General features: G+C 43.7%; 1 protein-coding gene across 6 annotated transcripts in view; it reads left to right on the plus strand.

Annotated features, from left to right (window-relative positions):
* Positions 1-20,594, plus strand: part of PPM1B (protein phosphatase, Mg2+/Mn2+ dependent 1B) — an 82,528-nt gene extending 61,934 nt beyond the window's left edge. For 3 of the 6 annotated variants that reach the window (XM_060186963.1, XM_060186964.1, XM_060186962.1), the window contains one exon: positions 5,878-6,922. In XM_060186963.1, coding sequence (XP_060042946.1) covers positions 5,878-6,183 — 306 coding nt within the window. In that variant the 3' untranslated portion in view covers positions 6,184-6,922. The other 3 variants (XM_060186966.1, XM_060186967.1, XM_060186965.1) reach the window with 3 other exon arrangements.
* Positions 20,595-21,276: the final 682 nt, after the last annotated feature.

Here is a 21,276-nt window from a genome sequence, read left to right on the forward strand (position 1 = left end):
CATGTGGTACAAAACAAGGAACGGTGTAAGGATCCCAGTTTGAGCCCCCGGCTCCTCACCTGCAGGGGAGTCCCTTCACAGGCAGTGAAGCAAGTCTGCACGTGTCTATCTTTCTCTCTCCCTCTCTGTCTTCCCCTCCTCTCTCCATTTCTCTCTGTCCTATCCAACAACGACATCATCAGTAACTACAACAACAATAAAAAGACAACAAGGGCAGCAAAAGGGAAAATTCTAAAAAAAGAATTAAGAAAAAGTGATATTCTTGTTTCTAGTAATACAATTTACATGTTGGCCTGGGCCAGTGATTCTGCATCTTTATTTTGTGTCTTAAAGTAGTAATAATTGAATCCAAATCTGTGAAGACTAATTTAAAATAAAGCTGTGTCATGTTACATCGGAGTACCCACACAGTGTTTGGTGCTGACATAATGGGGGGTAGGTGCAGAGTGAGAGCTGGAGCCCATCTGGCTCAGCTGCAGGCTCCACGCAGCACCCTCACAGCCAGGGGCCAGTCCTCACAGGATGGCTCTCAATTTCTTGCCAGCCATTAAGCACTTCTGTGTGTCCGTCCCCCATCCTGTTTGGAAACGCAGTATAAGTGTACAAGTTATTTCACCGTATCTTCTCAAATTTTTTAGTCCCTCTAGAAAGTTGACAGCTTTTATTTTTCTGTAAGTAGAAAATACTATACATAGTAGATAAATAAACCGAGTAGTTCATCAGCAGCCGTGACAGTGGGAATAAGGCTCAGGCTGTCAGACCTGTCCCAAACACAGTTCTCTGTGACCTTGTGCACCAAGGGAGATGTGCTTAGTTATCTGTGTACAGAGCTTTGACAGACAGCAGAGGAGCTCTGAGTGTCCAGTCCACAATGATCAGTACAGGGGACACTGCAGGAAGCAGCTGGTGACACACACAGTTCAGTGATAACAACACTCAGCAGAGATGAGAAGAAACAACACAACAGACTTGGTTGAATTGCCTTGTGAAAGGGACAGTGGTTTCTGGGAAGGCAAGGCTTTTTAGTAAAGGCAAGTGGGATTTTTGAAGAAGGATTTGAATGGCAGTGTGGAGGAGGAAGGCAGTTCTTGTGGTTGGGGAAGGTAAGGGCAGAGGGGAAGCTGTCTCTGAAAGGGAGGTCATCATTTCTCTCAAGTAGAGAAAAGCCAAGGTGAAAAGGAAGAATGTAGGATACCAGAGGTATTTTGAAGAAGCTGGAGAGGCTGTTGAACTTAGTTTTAGAGTTGGGCGCCACCCTGTTTGCAGATGGGAACAATTAGCTCTTGTGCATCTTTGTGCACCTCCACGTTTAGTAATAAGCTGTGTGCAGGAGGTGCTTGAAGCCAAGCAGTTTTGAGACAGCTGGAGACCAGGTGTGCGTGCACACAGACAATAGAGCAGGTGGCCGCCTGAATTCAAGAGGCTTTACTCAGTTCAAGCTTGTAGCCTGCCTCTTGTACCCCTTCCAGAGAATGTAATGATGACTGTAGGAAAAATGTTGATCCATTGTCACAGGTAGCAGACATAGTAAGAAGTGTGAAAGAACCTGGAGACAGCATAGGTGCTGGGTTATCTGGTAGCTTGGCTCAGCTGAGTAATGAGTTGGACTCTGCTGTGCTCCCTCTTGTGTCTTCACTGGGGTCCTGTGGAGGGGCAGGAGCTGGCTCTGACTTATAGCAGAACAGAGATTGGAGTGGTGGGGAGGTGACACGTTAGAAAAATTAACAGAAATAATTTTTTTTTGGATATTTAGAAGAATAGTAGTCAGAGTCGATAAGAAATTTAGGTTTCTGAAACATACCTTCATCAAAGGACTGTTCTGTAAGTGCTTTCAGGAGTAACACTGGAATCACTTCTCATGTCTTGTGTAGAAGGAGATCTCTTGGATAATAAAAGCACACTTCTTTCTTTTTTGTTAACAGCCAAGGATTCAGAACTTTGGGCTAACTTTTTTCACTTAGAAAAAAGAGAGAGATGCCATAGCATGTAGTTCAATGAACTGTGAAGCCAGAATTTGAATTTCAGTAATGCAAACACTGTTTTTATCACAAGACTGCAGATTACGTACATGTACCACCCAAGAAAAGTCATTTCCTTTCTCTTTCTTTCTCTTTCTTTTTTTTTTTTTTTCAAGCTTATATTTCTTTCTGAGTTTGAAGAAGTTTATTTTACAAGATTGTTGAAACCAAGAACCAAATAAAAAGCCTGGAAACCTGTTCTTTTTCACTTAAATACACATTTTTTATTTATCTAGACAGTTTTTTTTTTAAAAAATAATTTACTTATTCATGAGAAAGACAGGAGAGAGAGAAAGAACCAGATATCACTCTGGTACATGTGCTGCCGGGGATTAAACTCAGGACCCCATGTTTGAGAGTCCAATTCTCTATCTACTACACCACCTCCTGGACCAGGACAGGCAGTTTTTAAGGCATTTGGATTTTTGAGGAGAGGAAGGGTAGGACAAAAATCCTAAAGAATCAGCATTATTTTCACATCATTTTAAGTTTTATGTGGAGCCTTTTATTTCAGATTAGTTGTAACAAAGATATCTTAAGCTTCTATATCAGTTTTAGAACTATATCTTTATTTTAATTGTTTCTTATTGCTTCACCACTTGTAAAGACGGGGAGGAAAGGCTTGAACCCTGGTCCTTGAGCATGGTAATGTGTACACTCAACTGGGTGTGCCACCATCCTCAGAATTTATGCTCTCTCAAAATGCACCATCTTTAGTCACTGTTACTTAAGGCATGATTTAACATTCCACTTATAGCTGTGTGGTCTTGTCTATTCAAATGACTCTTTGGAAATTATTTCAGATTCGCTCGACTTTATAGAGTCCATGCCAGTAACATTTAATTCATGAGGTTCTTCAGCAGTCATTGCTAATCATCTCACAAAATCCTGATTGAGAGTCCTTAGTCCTAAGATTTCTTTCCAGTTGGCAAGCAGGGCCTGGACTTCACAAGAAGCCCAGTGACTCTAGATACCAGTACTTCCTGCCGTTCCCAGGCTTAGCTGATTGTTGGGAGAACTGTGCTCAAGACAGCTATCTCCTTAAACATTGCTGTGACTACATTCTAGCTAGTTAAATTTTATTAGTGTGCTTGGAATTTTGCATTGCTGTTGCTCTTTGTTTGGCTGAGCTATATTCCTGTGTTGACTTTGGTGGGAGGCAGTATCTTCATAATGAGAGATTAGAGGAAGCTTTTTTAATCTAGATGACAGTAAAATCACAGAGACAAACTAGAGGAAAAGTCTTTCTGTAATTATCTAGTTCATTTTGCAGGATAGTTTCAACCACCCCATTTAGTAAGATATTTTGTCCCGTAATTTCATTCATCTTTTAAATTGAGGAAATACATAATAGATTTCAATATAAGATACGTAATATGAACTTGGATTGCCTCAGTAATCTGAACCAGTATCACTCTAGTAAGTGTCTTTACATGGTGCGTTTACTATGCAAAAGTTGTTACTTGCCGTGCTATGTTCAAAGGGCCATCCATTCAGATGGTCACTGATGTGACTCCTGCATTCCTGCATGTAAACTGAGCTTGGCCACCCACCCACAGTGTTCCCTGAGCAGTCACTGCCTGCAATAAGCTTTTTTTAAAAAAGATTTTATTAATGAGAAAGATAGGAGAGAATACCAAACATCACCCTGGTACATGTGCTGCCGGGGATTGAACTCAGCCTTAGGCTTGAGAGTCCAATGCTTTATCCACTGCACCACCACCTTCTGGACCACTAAGCCTTTGCTGACTCAAGAGCAGGGTGTGTCTCATATAGGGTGGCTATGAGGATCACTGGAGCTTGTTTGTAGAAGGTTTCGAGTACAGGCTTGCGCTCCCTTTCAGGGTGGTGGCACAGGGTTACCTTTACCTCCAGGGTCACTCTGATTGGACAGACTTGTAGCCTTAATCTTATCCAGTGCATGCACAGCGCCATTTTGGGCCTTGAGTTCTCTGAAAGAGAAGGAGAGCCCAGTAGAGGGCCAGCTGTTGTTGTAAACAAGATGGCTTCCACAGGGGTCTCCTGCCTGCTTCATAGGCCTGCCTTCATGTGCTTACTCCAAACATTTTATGATAAACGGTTCTAAATATTTAGAGAAATTGAAATGATAGTAGTGAATACTTTTTGCCCTCTACTTTTGAAACATAGATTCAACAATTGTTAGCATCTTTGGTTTGGCTTTCTTAACACATTATACATGTATGTATACGCTATTTCTGATGCTAATGTAGACATCATATCTTTATATCTTTTTTTTTTCCTTTCAATTTTCTTTTTGCCTCCAGGATTGTCTCTGGAGCTCGGTGCCAGCACTACAAATCCACTGCTCCTAGCGGCCTTTTTTTCCCACCTCCATTTTACTTGACAGGACAGAGCAATTGAGAGGGGAGGGGAGATAGGGAGAAAGATATCTGCTTCACCACTTGTGAAGTGTCTCCAGTGCAGTTGAGGAGCAGGGGCTCCTTGCATAAAGTAGTATGTGTGCTTAATCGGGTGCACCACTGCCTGGCCCCCACCATCTTATCTCTTAAGTATCTTGGCATATAGCTCTCAAGAATGAGGGCACATCTTATATAACCAGAGTACAATTAGCATATGAGAAGTTTTATAATAAATGTGGCAGTATCCCCTAATATCAAGTTAAAATCCCCCCTGTGGTCGCTGGGATGGTTGTGGCTTAAGCAGGTCATTATCAGTCAACATTTAAGCTGGCCTTTAGCACAGTCCCCGTTCCCCCCCCCCCCCCCCATATGCCTCATGAACTCTGAGCCAGCTTTTGATAGGCTGCCCTACATTTTGGACTGCATATTTGTTCCATGGTGCTCTCTCCCTGTTTGCCTGCAAATTGGCAGTTAGCGTCATTTGACTTAGAGTAAACATTTTTGGCAGAAATACAGGACATCTCTGTTGGGGAGTGTCAGATTTTCTTTTTTCTTTCTTTCTGTTTCTTTTTTCTTTTCTTTTCTCTTCTTTCTTTCTTTCTTTTTTTTTAATTAATTGATGAGAAAGGTAGGAGGAGAGAGAGAGAAAGAACCAGACATCACTCTGGTACATGTGCTGCTGGGGCTTGAACTCAGGACCTTACTCTTGAGAGTCAAGCACTTTATCCATTGCACCACCTCCCGGACCACGAGTGTCAGATTTTCTTTAAGCCTGTTACCCAAATTGGCATCAGCTTAGATATTAGACCTTGATCTACTCTCAAGATAAAGTGGCTGCTTCTGGAGGATCCTAAAGGTTATCCTGTATTTATTTAAAGGTGAAGAGATTGTCTGGTTTGCTACTTGGACCTTACAGTGTTTCAGCTAATTGTCTATTTTATCTGGAGATGTGTTCACTTGAATATTTTTAAAGCAAAAAAATTTTTATCCTCAAAAACCTTGAGATCTCAGACATTCCCATTTATATTTATTAGCTTGTTGCATTCTGTGTTGCCTCTCTTGCCTATCATTTAATAGAAATGATAAGGAAATAATGTTCTGGGGCCTGCCTTTCTTGTCCTTCCCTCCTGCTTCACACACTCACTTCCTTATATAAGTTGCTATAGCCAATTTTTTAAAGTAAGTCAGATTTAGGAAATGCTTGTGTTGCTGTTGGATTCTAATAGAATACATGTCAGTGAACTTCAAATGGCAATGTGAAATAAGAGAAAGCCAGTTAATGGTGATTTGCAAAAAATAACGAGATTTCAGTTGCATGCTTTTATTAAAGGGCACAAGTAAGACTCGATACTGTCTGAACGAGCTGTGCTCAGACTGTTACTTCCTGGTGGAGAAATGAGTGTTTGCTGTGATGTGTTTGAAATGCATGTGTTGTCCTAGTCTGTCCACTGACACTGGGGTCTTGAATCTTAAACAAGGCCTCCGATGAAGCAGAAGAGAGTGGATCACAGGGGAAGTTGGTGGAAGCACTAAGGCAGATGAGAATTAACCATAGGGGCAACTACCGACAGCTCCTGGAGGAGATGCTGACTAGTTACAGGTTAGCTAAAGTAGAGGGAGAAGAAGGCCCTATGGACCCCGCTGCCTCAGCTGCCGCCTCGCACAGTGACTCCGGGGACCCTGCCTCCATGCAGGACAGCCAGACCGAACCCCACAGTGGTCTTGCTGGATTAGACAGCTCTCCCGAAGATGCAGGGACAAAGCGGAGTGGGGGCAAAATCTGACCTGACGCCGCGCACATCTTCCTGTGGTCTTTGATTGATGGCTTCTGCCTAGGACGTCCAATATATGTGTTTCTACACCCTCTTTGTTATCTGCACCCTGGTAAATGAGTTTTATTATATTCATCAAGCCTTGTTTTTAAAAAGGCCTTTGCATACACCTTTATCAGTAGTTTAAAATTAGTTATTTATAGTACTTTGAATATATTAAGACTACATGTTATTACATACTGTCTGCCGAAAATTCAACAACCAATTATTAAAGTGCACTGTGAAATTCATTCTCAGTAGGACTAGAGGTTACTGATTCGTGAGATTGCATTACATTGTGGAAAAACATGTTAATGTAGAGTGGTGTCCTCACTATCTCTCACACTCTTATACCATAGTTAGCTTTGTAATGATTCTGTGTTTCCTTTAGTCATTTTGGTTCTTCAAGAATGGCAGACACTAGCTTGTATTTTTTGGGGGAGGGGTCAAGGATGATAATTTGTTATTTGACTTGTTTATATTTCACATCTCTGTAGTTTTGTTTTTTAGAAGTTCTGAGATACTGGATTTGTGGTTATTTTTTCTTTTTCTGTATTCTTTATAAGACATACTTTTTGGAAGTTCTATGTATTCATGGCTTGTATATTCTGTATAGCCTCCCTACATACATCAAAATGTATGTCAACTAAGTGTTGAGAACAAAATGATAAGTGTTTAAGTCCAAATAAAGCATGTGATGTGGAATAATCTATGCATGTTGTACTTATTTTCAGATTTTTTTTTTTTAAACAGCCAGGCTTGGCATGTTGATAAAATATTATGCATTATCAATTCATTTGTATTTATGTTAAATTTTGGAAAGTTTTGGTTTACTTTTTTTTTATTAATTAAAAGGGAAACGTTTGTAGAAGACTTGCAAAAAGTCATTCTGTTCTGTTTTATTACACCCCCTTTGTGGTACAAAAAGTAACATTTGGATAGTCTGGACATGTGTAGATGTGAGCAAATTGTCATGAGCAAGACTACAAGGTCACCAATTTATCATAAAGTTGTCAAGAGATTAATAAATGCAAGAATTATGAGATACTTTTAAGTGGCAGACAGGGGTTTTGTTTTTGTTAAGATGTATTTTTAAAATGCAAGTAACTCTTGGTCACGTGGGAAAATACTGCTAAAGCAATTATTTTGTGACTGTAGAAAATCAACTCCTCTTCTTCACATTTATACTTATTATGCCAGAAGTTGCTTGGGCGCCATAAGTTGGAAGTTTGGAATCTTCAGATATAGCTGATGTTTTGATTTGCTTTTCCAATGCCAGGATATGTGTAAGTGGTTTGAGAAAGAGGAAGGCATTTGCTGGAAAGGGGTGAGAAAGCCAGCCGGTCATCTCTCTCTGCGAGACCGGGCACATGTTTGCACAGTGTGCAGCACACACATCCCTCTGTAAAGCTGCACAGAAAGGAAGGCGACCTGTCCGCCTGGGTTTGTCGTCTTTGGATTTCAGTCCAGCATGCACGTGGTGCAGGTAAATAGTAACACTGCTCTTCCTTTTCTCTCCCTGTAGGGTGCTGGAGATCTGGAAGACCCATGGTAGCCTTATACACCTTCTAACATGCTTTTGATTCTGAAAAGTGGGGGAAAAACTTTTAATCACAATTTTCTTCAATACAAGGGGAAAATGTTCTTGTGGATTCCCAACGTTGTGTGATCTGAGCAGAAATCCTTAGCGTTTCCCATTATTTGTCCACCTTTGTGTTTTCTGCCGTCACAGCTGTGGTGTGACCTGGACTGCAGTGTCTCGCCGCCTCAGGCAGGCTGGTCTGTTCCGAACTTTGGTTCCCAGAAACCAGTGGAGTGATTCACCGCAGATAACAAGTGTACCTGAGGTGTGTAGGGACAGCGTCAGCTGTGCTCTGAAGATACATTATGGTCTTATTTTTTCATGACACACACACAACACATAAGCATGTGTGAGCAGAGGATTGTGTGAGACGCTCCCTTTCTCAGCTCACCAAGGTGGAAGCCCTTTGCAGCTCTGTGGCTAGAAATTTCACTCGAGCAATTTCTTACAGGATATATATATATACATATACATATATATATATATAATTAATTGTTATTTAATTTTTCCCAATCTTAACCTGTATTGCTAACTGGGTTCTCCAATAATGTCCAAACTGTAATGTTGCCTGCTTCAAGATAAAGTGCATCTGGCAATCACACAGATTCTCCACATGCACCAGCTACTTCTCAACTCTCCCTAGAAAATCTTCTGAAACCAAATGGATTAATTTATGGCTATTTATAATTTGCTTTGACATCTCACTGCTGCAAACATTTTTTTAAATGAGGAGACTCGCCTTTATAATGTAAATTGTGATTTTTTTTTTTTTTGGTTTCATATGTGGGTTTCTTTCAATTTTTCAGCTTTTAAGATACAACTTTTGTGTAATTCAGTATAATTTTTAATTGTTTTAGTTATTTTAAAAGCTCAGAATATCACATTGAAATGACTATAAATACATTATAAATGATCTATTTTAGATCTAAGGAAATATTACAGAGATATTTTCATGGGTTCAGAAGCCTTTCACTTTATACCTTGGGCACAGTACAGAGAGGCTGTCACATAAGGTACTTGAAGATTTAGTTCAATTCTATTTTTACAATGACCTTGGATTCTTGAATTCTCTGGGTTTTGCATGTATTCACTTACTGCTGGACTCGAAGGGTAAATGCTTATCTCAGAGGCTTTTGGGGTGGGGATGGTTGTGTCCACCTGCACACGGCTTCCATGTTGTACGGCTTCGTGAGCCTCTCCTCAGCGTCTCTGTCCAGTCTCTGCGGGGTGTGGTCGCCCCTGTGTGTGGTCAGACCGAGTGTCACCTGGTCCTGTGTGAACTGGAATTCCTGGTGTCTCCCTCGGCGTTTCCCTGAAGCTGTCCTGCAGAGTCGCACCCTCCCTCCTCCTGTGCGCCTGGGGTTTGGTCGAAAAGAAACCATCGCCACAGTCTATTATTTATTCTCTAGAGTGTATATTAAGAGTGCTTCACACGATGGTGTTTAAAGCTCCCATCCATTTACTGGGCTTGGGAGTTGTTACAAGGCAGAGAATGGGATGTGCAGGACGGCTGTGTAGTGTCCACTCTGGTCCACCCTGTTCGCAGCACCTCCTGTGGTCTTGTGATGTTTCATACACTGCAGTGAACATAACCAACTTGTTAACTAAATAAAGAATTGATAAAAACAGTGTGATATCTTGCACTTGCTATGATTTTAAACCACAAAATTCCAGTTTTGAAGGATATTTTAAACCATTTTCTAGAGTTAAACATCGTGTGACATTCTTTAAATAAAAATTGAGATTTTTTTTCATATAAAACCATATAGGCAAGTTACAACACCAAGGAGGAATTAAGTTCTGAATAACCCCTCTTCCTCTTTAGTACATATGTATACCACTCAAACATGTCGCTCCAAGTCTGGGCCTTGGACTATAGATGTGGCAAACAAAAACTCACACTCCATGGAGCCCAGTCTGAGTTAGAACGCTGGGCTGCCCTAAGTACTCAGAGGTCCGAGGACACATTTGTACCTTAAAAAAATCACATCCCAAAGAATATTTACTTTTGTGTGGATTATGGCCACTAGTAGTAGTTCTTGTTGTTGTTGTTTGTTATTTTTAATGATTTAATAATGGTTAACAAGATTATGGGATGAGAGGGGTACAGTTCATACAATTCCCACCACCAGAGTACCATCCTTCCTATCTCCTCCATTGGAAGCTTCCCTATTTTATCCCTCTGGGAGTATGGACCAAAGATCTCTATGGGGAATAGAAGGTGGGAGGTCTGGTTTCTATAATTGCTTCTCCGCTGAATATGGACGGTGGCAGGTTGATCCATATCCATAGCCTGTCTCTCTACCTTTCCCCAATGGGGTAGGGCTCTGGGGAGGTGGGGTTCTAGGGCACATTGGTGAGCTCATCTGCCCAGGGAATATGCCCATTAGTTTTGTGTTAGACATAAAAATGGAGAAATCACAAGTACCAGCTGAATTTATTAGAAACAAACCCATGATAACATGATAACACCAGTGGCATTGTTTTATTGAAAGGTCATTGCTTTCCAAATCTGGAAGAATGTGAAAGGAATCTCATTTCCACCTGTGTGAGCTGCTGCCACAAGGCTGGACACTAGAGCCTGCTGTGTTATGGAGGTGGCAGTGCACATTTGGCGTTTGTGGAGACCAGTGTGTTAGAGAAAAGCCTTTGAGTAGCCAGGTCACTGTCCCCATTGCTCCTTGGTCCTCACCCCAGCTTCACAAGAGGTATTTCTGAGCTGCAGTGAAGCCTCGTCCTGGGGCTGTGTTCTGTTCCATGGAAGCCCATCTGATCTTTCATGCGTCTTCAGTGACCATTTCTGCCTCCACACAAGTGTTCTTGGAGGAGTTGCCAGCTCCCGGCGCTTGCTTCCACACCATGAGGCACTGCTTACATTTTCTTGTCCCTGTGATTAACTTCATTGAAAACAAATCTTAAAAGGTATTGGCTTGGCAAGATGATAGTTTCTTTTTTTTTTTATTTTAATACCAGGTGTTATTTATTTTTATATTTAGTTATTCCCTTTTGTTGCCCTTGTTGTTACTATTGTTTTTGTTATTGACGTCATCATTATTAGGACAGAGAGAAATGGAGAGACATCTGCAGACCTGCTTCACTGCCTGTGAAGCGACTCCCCTGCAGATGGGGAGCCAGGGCCTCGAACCAGGATCCTTACTTTGCGCCACATGTGCTTAACCCACTGCGCTACCGCCCAACTCCCAAGATGGTAGGTAGTTTCTTCACAGTTGCGATTTTCACCAAAAGGGGAACTTTTATCTCTGGTGGTACAAACTGTTGGCGATTTCTGTAAGTAACAAGCTCACTCCTTCCTGCTCAATAGCCACGGCCAAGCAGGTCTGCCAGTGAAAGCAGTACCCCAAGACCCAGCAGCCTGTCCCCACCCCCCTCTCAGCCAAACCACAGGCCAGTGTGCGGAGGTCTCCAGGTGGGCCACCTCAAGTGTTGTCACCCATAGGTGCTCCTGGTCACTCCTACTTTGATTTCACTGCATAGTTGGGACATAGGCCAACATGTTGGAAAGAGTGAGGGTGGGTGCCTTTTCATGAGGCTGACTTCAGGCTGGGTGGTGGCGCACCTGGTTGAGCGCACATGTTACAGTGCCCAAGAACCCAGGTTCGAGCCCCAGTCCCCACCTGCAGGGGGAATGCTTTGCAAGTGGTGAAGCAATGTTGCAGGTGTCTGTCTCTCCTTTTCTATCACCCCCTTCCCTCTCAATTTCTGGCTGTCTCTATCCAGTGAATAAAATAAGGATAATAAAAAATTTTTTTTTAAATGGCTGACTTTATAGCTCCTGTAGCATGTGGTAGCCCTTGTCCTAGAAACAGATGCCCCCTCTAATAGTGAATGCACATTAAGGTTTGAGACCCAGCAGCTTGCTAGGTGGGCAGAGGTGCTTTTTGATCACGAGATTTAGGGACAGGTCTCAGGTTTATACTGAAGGTTTTTGTTAGGTCTTTCAAGTTTTTCTCAACCTCTAGCAAGTTAAAAGTCCCTTAATTTTTTTTTAAAGATTTTATTTGTTTATTAATGAGAAAGACAGGAGGAGTGAGAGAAAGAACCAGACATCACTCTGGTACATGTGCTGCCTGGGATTGAACTCAGGACCTCAAGCTTGAGAGTCTGATGCTTTATCCACTGTGCCACCCTCCGGACCACGTCCCTTAATTTCTGTCATTGTTTCATTTTCACACGAGTGGAGTCCTGTTGGGCCTGGTGTCGTAGTGCTGTTCCATTCTCTCCAAACAGTTAATATAGATGCTTAGGCCTCATAGAAACCGTCACAGAATTTAAGATTTAAAGCCAAGCTTTCCAGTATTTCAGAGGGGAAGACAGAGAGGGGGAGAGAAAGATAGACACCTGCAGACCTGCTTCACCGCCTGTGAAGTGACGCCTGCAGGCAGGAAAAGGGATCTTTAATGCCACATGCGCTTAACCCGCTACGCTATGCTACCCCACCTGACTCTCCCTCCCACCTTCTTTTTTTTTTTTAATGCTGTGGCCATGAGGAGTGAAAGGTGACTGACATGGACTGGGCCCTCTGCACAGACTCCGCTTCTCAGTGCTCTCCAGACCAGGCTCTTGGGTCCTGGTCAGTATAGGGTGCTTGTTAAAGTTCTGTCTTGATGCAAAGCCAGAAGGTGACTGGATGGTCCCTTAAGAAGGAGGTGTCAGGCCCCTCACACCACAAACCAGTTTGATTTTGCTTTTCCAAGCTCCAATGTCTGTTTTCATTCAAGAAAAGGAAAGAGTGAAAGGCTAAAAAGATATACAAATTAACAGTACTTACTCAAATTCTTGATTATTTGGTCTCCTTTACTCTCTGATATAGTAGGCATTGAAACAACTTAAATGTTTTCTGAGATTAATCATTTGAACTCATTTAAAAAACTTCAGTAGTGGGAGTCGGGCATAGCACAGGGGTTAAACGCACATGGTGCAAAGCACAAGGGCTGGCTTAAGGATCCCGGTTTGAGCCCCCGGCTCCACACCTGCAGGGGGGGTTGCTTCACAGGTGGTGAAGCAGGTCTGCAGGTGTCTTATCTTTCTCTCTCCCCCTCTGTCTTCCCCTCCTCTCTCCACTTCTCTCTGTCCTATCTAACAATGACAACATCAATAACAACAACAATAATAATAATTTTAAAAGGCATCAAAAGGGAAAATAAATTAATTTTTTTTTTATTTTTTATTTTTTTATTTAAGAAAGGATTAATTAACAAAACCATAGGGTAGGAGGGGTACAACTCCACACAATTCCCACCACCTAATCTCCATACCCACCCCCTCCCCCGATAGCTTTCCCATTCTCTATCCCTCTGGGAGCATGGACCCAGGGTTATTGTGGGTTGCAGAAGGTAGAAGGTCTGGCTTCTGTAATTGCTTCCCTGCTGAACATGGACATTGACTGGTCGGTCCATACTCCCAGTCTGCCTCTCTCTTTCCCTAGTAGGGGGGGTCTCTGGGGAAGCTGAGCTCCAGGACATATTGGTGGGGTCTTCAATCCAGGGAAGTCTGGCCGGCATCCTGATGACACCTGGAACCTGGTGACTGAAAAGAGAGTTAACATACAAAGCCAAACAAATTGTTGAGCAATCATGGACCCAAAGCTTGGAAAAGTGGAGAGGAAGTATTAGGGAGATACTCACTGCAAACTCTAGTTTTTTAAAAAACCTTAGTAGCAAATTCGGTCAAGTTTCTATACCTTGAGCTTACTCACCTGTGCACAATTTATGACCCAGCGTTGTAGCTTCTTGCTGCTAAACAGAAGTACACGTGTTGGGGGTTGTGTGTGGGAGTGGTGGTCTAGTGTGATGGAAACTATGATGAGGTGACTGTGTCTGAGTATGATGGCTCTCATACCCCTGCATTCTTTTTTCAGCCAAACTTTGACATGTGCTTTTATTAGTAAGAGAGTTGGGAGAAATTTTTCTAGAATAACTGAAATTAGAGCCTTACTGGTTTATATCCTGGAGTATTAGATGAAATGAGAGCATATGTAAGTAATTATCTGGATATCATGAGCCAAGTTTTTGCTCTGAAACAACAAATTGTGGGGCAGGGCAGGGTGTGGCGGGCCAGAGGCACATCCAGTAGAGAGCATTTGTTAAAAAGCGCAGGGATTCCGGTTTAAGCTCTGGGTTACCACCTGCAGGGGAGTAGCTTCACAAGTAGTGAAGCTGTCGAAAAGAGGAAGAGAGGTAGGGCCGATTAGGCTGTGTACTTAAAGTCTTTGAAAGTATACAGTCAGACCAGGGCATGAGTGTCTTGTGTAAACTGCATCATTGAGGTTATCCTAAGGCTTTCTAGCGTGTTTCTTTTTACTTGGCATACCTTCTTTCTAATCTTGAGTTTTGATTGCATATTTAAATATCTTAAATTCACATTTTTCTTAAGTTCCTTTTATTTTGTGTTAAGTTTGGTTTAATAAGGGGGAACATTCAAAGATTTCATAACATCTTTTTTTTGTCCAGAGCACAGCTCAACTCTGGTTTATGGTGGTGTGGGAGACTGAAGGTGGAACTTGGAGCCTGAGGCATGAGTCTTTTTGTATAACCGTTATGCTATCTATCCATACCCCTATGTCATCCTTTTTATTCAAGACATTTTTTAAAAATATTTATTCCCTTTTGTTGCCCTTGTTTTATTGTTGTAATTATTAATTGATGTCGTCATTGTTGGATAGGACAGAGAGAAATGGAGAGAGGAGGGGAAGACAGAGAGGGGGAGAAGAAGATAGACACCTGCAGACCTGCTTCACCGCCTGTGAAGTGACTCCCCTGCAGGTGGGGAGTCAGGGGTTAAACCAGGATCCTTACACCGGTCCTTGCGCTTTGCGCTACCTACGCTTAACCCGCTGCACTACCTACCACCCGACTCCCTCAAGACATTTTTTGTGTGTGTGATTTGCACGATTGAAAGGTTACAGGCTCTAGTTCAACACAAATCTCACCACCAAAGGCCTGTGTACCCACCTTCCCAACAATAACCACCCCAGTTGTTACATTCCCAGAACCCATTTGGTTCCAGGTAGGCCAATAACATTTGGGGGGTGGGGTGCACATCTTAACATCCAAATAAAATGTACAGTTTAGGAAACCTTTTGTGGTGTGTGTAAAACTAGAATTTAAGCTAGGGTTTCACTCAGAAACAGTTTTGAGAGTTACTTCCTTTTGCAGTTATGATAATTACACTGTTGTTTTTTTATGCTAAATAGCCTTAGAGCTTTTCTACCCAATTGGGAATCATTTTGTCAGTGGGTGTGAAAATGCTGAGTGTGCCCTTGTTCCTGGTGCTTTCTGCCTGTTGTGCTTGGTCCGGAATGAAGCTTGTATGTACATAGTCTGGAGAACTATCATGTGGTACAGACTCCCCCCAAATGCCTGTAAGGGTGTCCTCGGGGCAGCTGCCACCTCCAGAGAAGTCTGACTTTCTCTGTGTTACATTTTGGATGCAAAGATGTCACTTGTGTAAGGATCCTGTGACTCTGAAGAGTCTGAAACTCTAGGCTAGGAGGGCAGACGCTTAGACTCTAGGCCAGCGATGCTTTCCCAAGAACAGGTGTCGCCATGCCTTGACTGTGTTGTGAAGGCCCTTACAAGTTTAGACATGCCACTTTAGAGAATATGCAGCAGTGTCTCTTGGCACCTGCAGGGGCAGCTGTGACAAGTGCCCACTGCTGTGTCCTGTCATCCACCCATGCCCTTCCTTTCACCCCCCAAGCTGGGCCTGGGCCAAGAGCCATATTCCTGCTGAGAGTTTGTTTCAATGTCTGAAGCTGAGCTTTGGTGGTCTGTACTGCACAGCTAGGGCTCGTTCCTTCCCAGATGGGGGGTGTCAATACAAGGGCTGGGTCCTGCTTTCTCTTGTGGGTCTCTTCTCCTTATAGGCCATGCAGTCTGACTCTCCTGCAGCCAGAGTCCCTTCCTGCCTCAGGCTTTCTTTCCATGTACTCTACACAAGGAGTCTGAGTACCCAGCCAGCTGTGCCCTTCTACCCATCACAGGCCAGCCCGGTGTGTGAGAGCTGTTTTCTGTGTCTCTGTGCTTTCTGTGGGAAGTTGTGCAGTCGTCTCACCTCCGTACTGAGCTCCGGCTGGCCTGTCACCACCTCCTCTGGTGGACACTCAGGAGGCCCCTGCTCTTTGCCCCTCTTCCCCAGAGCTAGCCACTCTGTACTACCCGAGCTGAGGCACAGCCTTTTTATTATTATTATTATTATTTTTTTTTTTATCATCCTTGAGTTTGGTTCAAGCAGCTACCTCCCTGGGATCAAGATGGGGGGGGGGGGGGGGTCAGTGCCACAAGGAAGGCCTCCCAGCTGAACCCTGCAGCTTAGCACTGCCATGGCGTCTTGAGTGGGAGATGCTCTGGAACTCCTGACAAGTGCTATGCAGACAGACAGGTGAGTTCACTCTCCCGGGCTACGCACCTTCCAGGTTTCTGTCTGACCTAGAGGCGTCCTTGATCCAGGACCACTGGGCCAGGCCTCCACTGGGGCCACTGCAACAGGGGTGTGGCTGTTCTGAGCACCCTTGGGACTACTGGAGTCAAGTTTAAACACTATTCGGAGTCTTTCAGGGAGTCAGGTGGTAACGCAGTGGGTTAAGTGCTCGTGGTGCGAAGCGCAAGGACCAGCATAAGGATCGCAGTTCGAGCCCTGGCTCCCCACCTGCAGGGGAGTCGCTCACAAGCAGTGAAGCTGATCTGCAGATGTCTGTCTTTCTCTCCCCCACTCTGTCTTCCCCTCCTCTCTCCATTTCTCTCTGTCCTATCCAACAACAACGACATCAAGAACAACAACAATTTAACTACAATAAAACAAGGGCAACAAAAGGGAAAATAAATTATTTAAAAAAATTTTAAAGTATTTTCCAGATGGTCACACAGTGATTTTATCATAAGCTCAAAGTCATATATATATATCCCAAAAAGCAAGCATCCTTATAATTTTTATGGTCTAATTTTTTTAATATTCCCTTTTGTTGCCCTTATTGTTTTATTGTTGTAGTTATTACTGTTATTGATGTCGTCATTGTTGGATAGGACAGAGGGAAATGGAGAAAGGAGGGGAAGACAGAGGGGGAGAGAAAGATAGACACCTGCAGACCTGCTTCACCGCTTGTGAAGCGACTCCCCTGCAGGTGGGGAGGCAGGGGCTTCAACCAGGATTCTTACACAGGTCCTTGCACTTTGCGCCATGTGCGCTTAACCTGCTGTGCTACTGCCTGACTCCCCGGAGGTCTAATCTTTAAAGACCTATTGCTGTTAAGTATGAAATATCCCTAAGTGTCATCAAAGCAATGTTTCCTAATTTAATTGACAGGTTTTTTTTCCCTTAGTGGTTTGTAAAGTAGTCCCAGTGCTGACAAGGTAAGGCATGCATGTGAAGCCCACAGTGATGAGGTGGTGGTGTGGAGATGGTTTGTAGGTGCATCTCACACACGCAGTCCTGGACTGCCTGAGAGGTCTTTATTGATTCTTCTCCAGAAAAATAAAACTATGGGGTGTGGGTATAGCATAATGTTTATACAAAGAGACTTTCATGCCTGAGGCTCTCAAGTCCCAGGTTCAATCCCCCATACTGCAATAAGCCAGAGCTGAGCAGTGCTCTGGTAAAAAAAGAAAAAGAAAAAGCTATGGAAGTATTAACACCCATTAAATTCAGGTAAATAACGGTTTTATATTATTGGTACTATGTTTTGCATGGTGAACTCTATTTAAAGTGAAGTGCCCCAACTAGCTGTGCCTGGTTTGTGCTGAAAGGAGGGCCCACTAAGCCTCCCAACCTTACCAATGCCCACGTCTCCCCTTCTCACCACGACACACAATACTGGTCCTACTGAGACATTAGCTGTTGGCGTAGCAGTGAGTATGAGGGGACATCCTCCTCAGCGGTGGCAGCTCTATGCTGGATGCTCAGTTGCTAGGCGGGATACTCGGGTCCCTGAACATGGCTTTCCACCTAATTCAGGCTGCCTTTGTGTTCAGACAGCATCTTCTATGGCACGGGGCACATCTTTCCCAGGTCACGGTGGCCTCGGTCCTCTTTGGGCTGTGTGCTTTAGCAGACACACGGTAGTCTCAGCTCAGAGCTGTCCAGTCCTGAAGCACTGCACACTCTACCACAGGGTCCCTCAATTCTGCTGGGCCCCCGTCCCTCAAGTGGGTGGGCCTCTTCTAGTAACTGAGCCCCTGCCAGACAGACTCCCAGTCAGATACGTGTGCAGACGCTTTGGCCTTGTACAGTGAGCATGTGGAGGTCTTGGCCCTTGAGAAGTAAGTAGAAGTAAAGCTGACATGCAGTCAAGCCTGAAGACCCACCCTGGGTGTTGAGTTTGGTGGGTTTGGGAAGTAATGTCTCTTGTCTTACATTCAAAGTTTCAGACTTCTATCATTTTTTTTAACAGTTTGAATCTCCAGTTGTATATATAAACAATCTTTTCACATTCTGAGTAAGTAAATATTTTCTTTATTTTTAAAAAGTATTTTACTGTAAATATTTAGCACCGCTAGGCTTTGCCTTGTGTATGCCTATAGAGCAAAACTCAAATGTAATATTTTCCCATGATTTTCCACCATCCCCATACAAGGTTACACAAAGCCAGTCTCTTTTTGAAGAGACCTTTAGTGTAGATTTTGCATATGCTTGTGTTTTTATTGGTGTTTGTTTCATTCTTTGTATGGTTTATCTTAACTGTCACCATTTTATTTCATGTTTTATTATCTGGTATGGAACGTGCCCCCTTACTGTCCTACTTTAACAAGAATAACAAGATGGATATACTTGGTCTTCCTTTTTCTTTTTCTTTTTTTTGAAGATTTATTTATTAGGAGAAAAGAGGAAGAACTAGACATCACTTTGGCATATATGCTTCCAGGGACCGAACTCAGGACCTCATGGTTGAAAATCCAATGCTTTATCCACTGCACCACCTCCCGGACCACAAGTTTCCTTTTTTTTAAAAAAAAAAAAATATTTATTCCCTTTTGTTGCCCTTGTTTTATTGTTGTAGTTATTATTGTTGTTGTTATTGATGTCATTGTTGGATAGGACAGAGAGAAATGGAGAGAGGAGGGGAAGACAGAGAAGGGGAGAGAAAGATAGACACCTGCAGACCTGCTTCACCGCCTGTGAAGCGACTCCCCTGCAGGTGGGGAGCCGGGGGCTCGAACCAGGATCCTTACACTGGCCCTTGCACTTTGCACCACCTGCGCTTAACCCATTGCACTACCACCTGACTCCCTCATTTTTTTTTAACCAGAGCACTGGTCAGCTCTGGCTTATGAGGGGATTGAACCTGGGACTTTAGAACCTCAGGCATAACAGTTTGTTTGCATAACCATTATGCTATCTATCCCTGCCCCCTTTTTTATTTTTGTTTATTGCCGCCAGTGTTTTTCCTGGAGTTTGGTGCCTGCACAACAAATTCACCACTCCCAGCAGCCTGCCTGACATTTTTCCTACCTTTCTTCCTTTCTCCTTCCCTCCCTCCTTCCTTCCCTTCCTTCCTTCCTTCTTTTTTTCATTCCTTTTACTTGATAGGATAGAGAAATTTAGTTAGTTTTACCAGAGCACTGTTCAGCTCTGGTTTATGGTGATATAGGGGACTGAACCTGGGACTTTGGAGCATCAGGCACGAGAGTCTCTTCTTATAACCATTATACTGTCTACCCTCGATAGAGAAATTGAGAAGGGAAGAAACTGAGACAGGGAGAGAGACACCTGTAACCGTGCTTCACCACACTTGAAGCTTCCTCACTGTAGGTGGGACCAGGGACTTGAACCCAGGTCCTTTTATATAGTAACATGTGCTACACCAGATGCACCACCATCCAACCCCCTAGAATGCTTCTTCTTTGAGGTGAACTTTTGAATAATATAGGTAAGAGTTCCGTGATGATAAAAACTCTGTTAACAGTGAGTTGTTATGTATGTAAGTCACTTTGAGGGGACAGACAGTAATTTCATTCATGAGCTGCATTTCAGGAAAGTGTATCTCTATTTGTGAGTGGTTTGCGGTTTTGTTTTTATTTGAAACCAAGGCCTTTCACATTTGGGGCCATTTTCATTAAGAGAGAGGGAAAGGGAGCTGGGCGATGGCGCAGTGGGTTAAGCACACGTGTGAAGCACAGGGACCAGTGTAAGGATACCGGTTCGAGCCCCCGGCTCCCCACCTCCAGGGGGTTCTCTTCACAGGTGGTGAAGAGAAGCAGGTCACAGGTGTCTCTCTCTCTCTCTTTCCCCCTCTCTGTCTTCCCCTCCTCTCTCCATTTTTCTCTGTCCTATCCAACAACGATAAGAGCAACAAACGGAAAAATAGTATTAATAGAAGAGAGAGAGGGAAAGATGCTAGGGACCAGAGTGGCCTCTGGCGTGGTCTAGGGTTTGAGCTTGGATCTCACGTGGCAATGCATGTTTTAATACCCTGGTAATATTTTGTAACTCCCACATGACCTACACATTTAAGTATACTATGTTTCATGCTGCCTTTATGGATAAACTTGCCTTGACCCAATTCTGCTTTGATTCCTACCTTAGACTGACTCACCAACACGTCTCTCTGATTTCTGTCACCCCCACCAGATGGCAGTCTTGGGCTTGCCCATTCATAAGCCTCAGGGATCCCAGGGGACAAGGAAGGCAGTGGCCAGCAGGTCGACCCTAAAAGTGCCAGCACTGCAAGGCCTTTCTATAAACTTGAAAGGAAATGAGGCTGTGCTGTGTCCTGGCAGCATTTACACTGCTGTGACTGAACTGCCTGCTCCTGGGGACCAAGAAGACTGCTGCTGTGGCCTGAACCCCCCCCCACCACCACCACCACCACCACCTTCCTGTCAGTGTGATAAAAGTCTGTGATAAACCTGTATTTGTCAGTGTTTGGTTCTGTTCCAAGGACTCCTAGCTGAAAGCAGCCTGTCACTCTTGTCCCTTCCTGCTACAAGCACCGTTTCATACCAGTGTATCCCAGTAGCCTGGGGTTCCATTGTTGGGGTACACAGACCCATTCTGAGGTGAGTGTTATGTTACAGCCATGCCCAGGAAGGGGGGGCAGGGCCGCAAGGTACCTATCCCCTATCTTAGCCGGCTCTTCTGAGCAGCCGCTCTGTTTCACTGAGGTGACTTGAGAAACCCGTGTTTAGGATTCTAGGTGACGAGTTTCCTAGTCAAGCAGGGAGTTGGCTCAGATTTCTTCTTGTATTTTCCCTGGTTTTCCCAAAAAGCTATTTGTGGGCATCAGTCCATCACCTCCGTCAGCTCCTCTTGCACCTCTTGTCATAGTTACCTCAGTTCACATCATGCTCAGGGACTAGTAAACAGCTTCCTGCGTGCAGCGTGCACCCCCCACCCTGAAAGTGGATTTCCACCCTGAGACTGAAAGTTGAAAGGAAGCTCAGTCAGAGCAAGAATATGTGTCTGGTCTTGAGCACAATTGGTCATTTTCCTCTCCCAAACTCCCCAAAAGAAAGCAGATAGGAGTGGGGTGA

The sequence above is a fragment of the Erinaceus europaeus genome, chromosome 3 (assembly GCF_950295315.1).
Source record: "Erinaceus europaeus chromosome 3, mEriEur2.1, whole genome shotgun sequence".
Lineage (NCBI taxonomy): Eukaryota > Metazoa > Chordata > Mammalia > Eulipotyphla > Erinaceidae > Erinaceus > Erinaceus europaeus.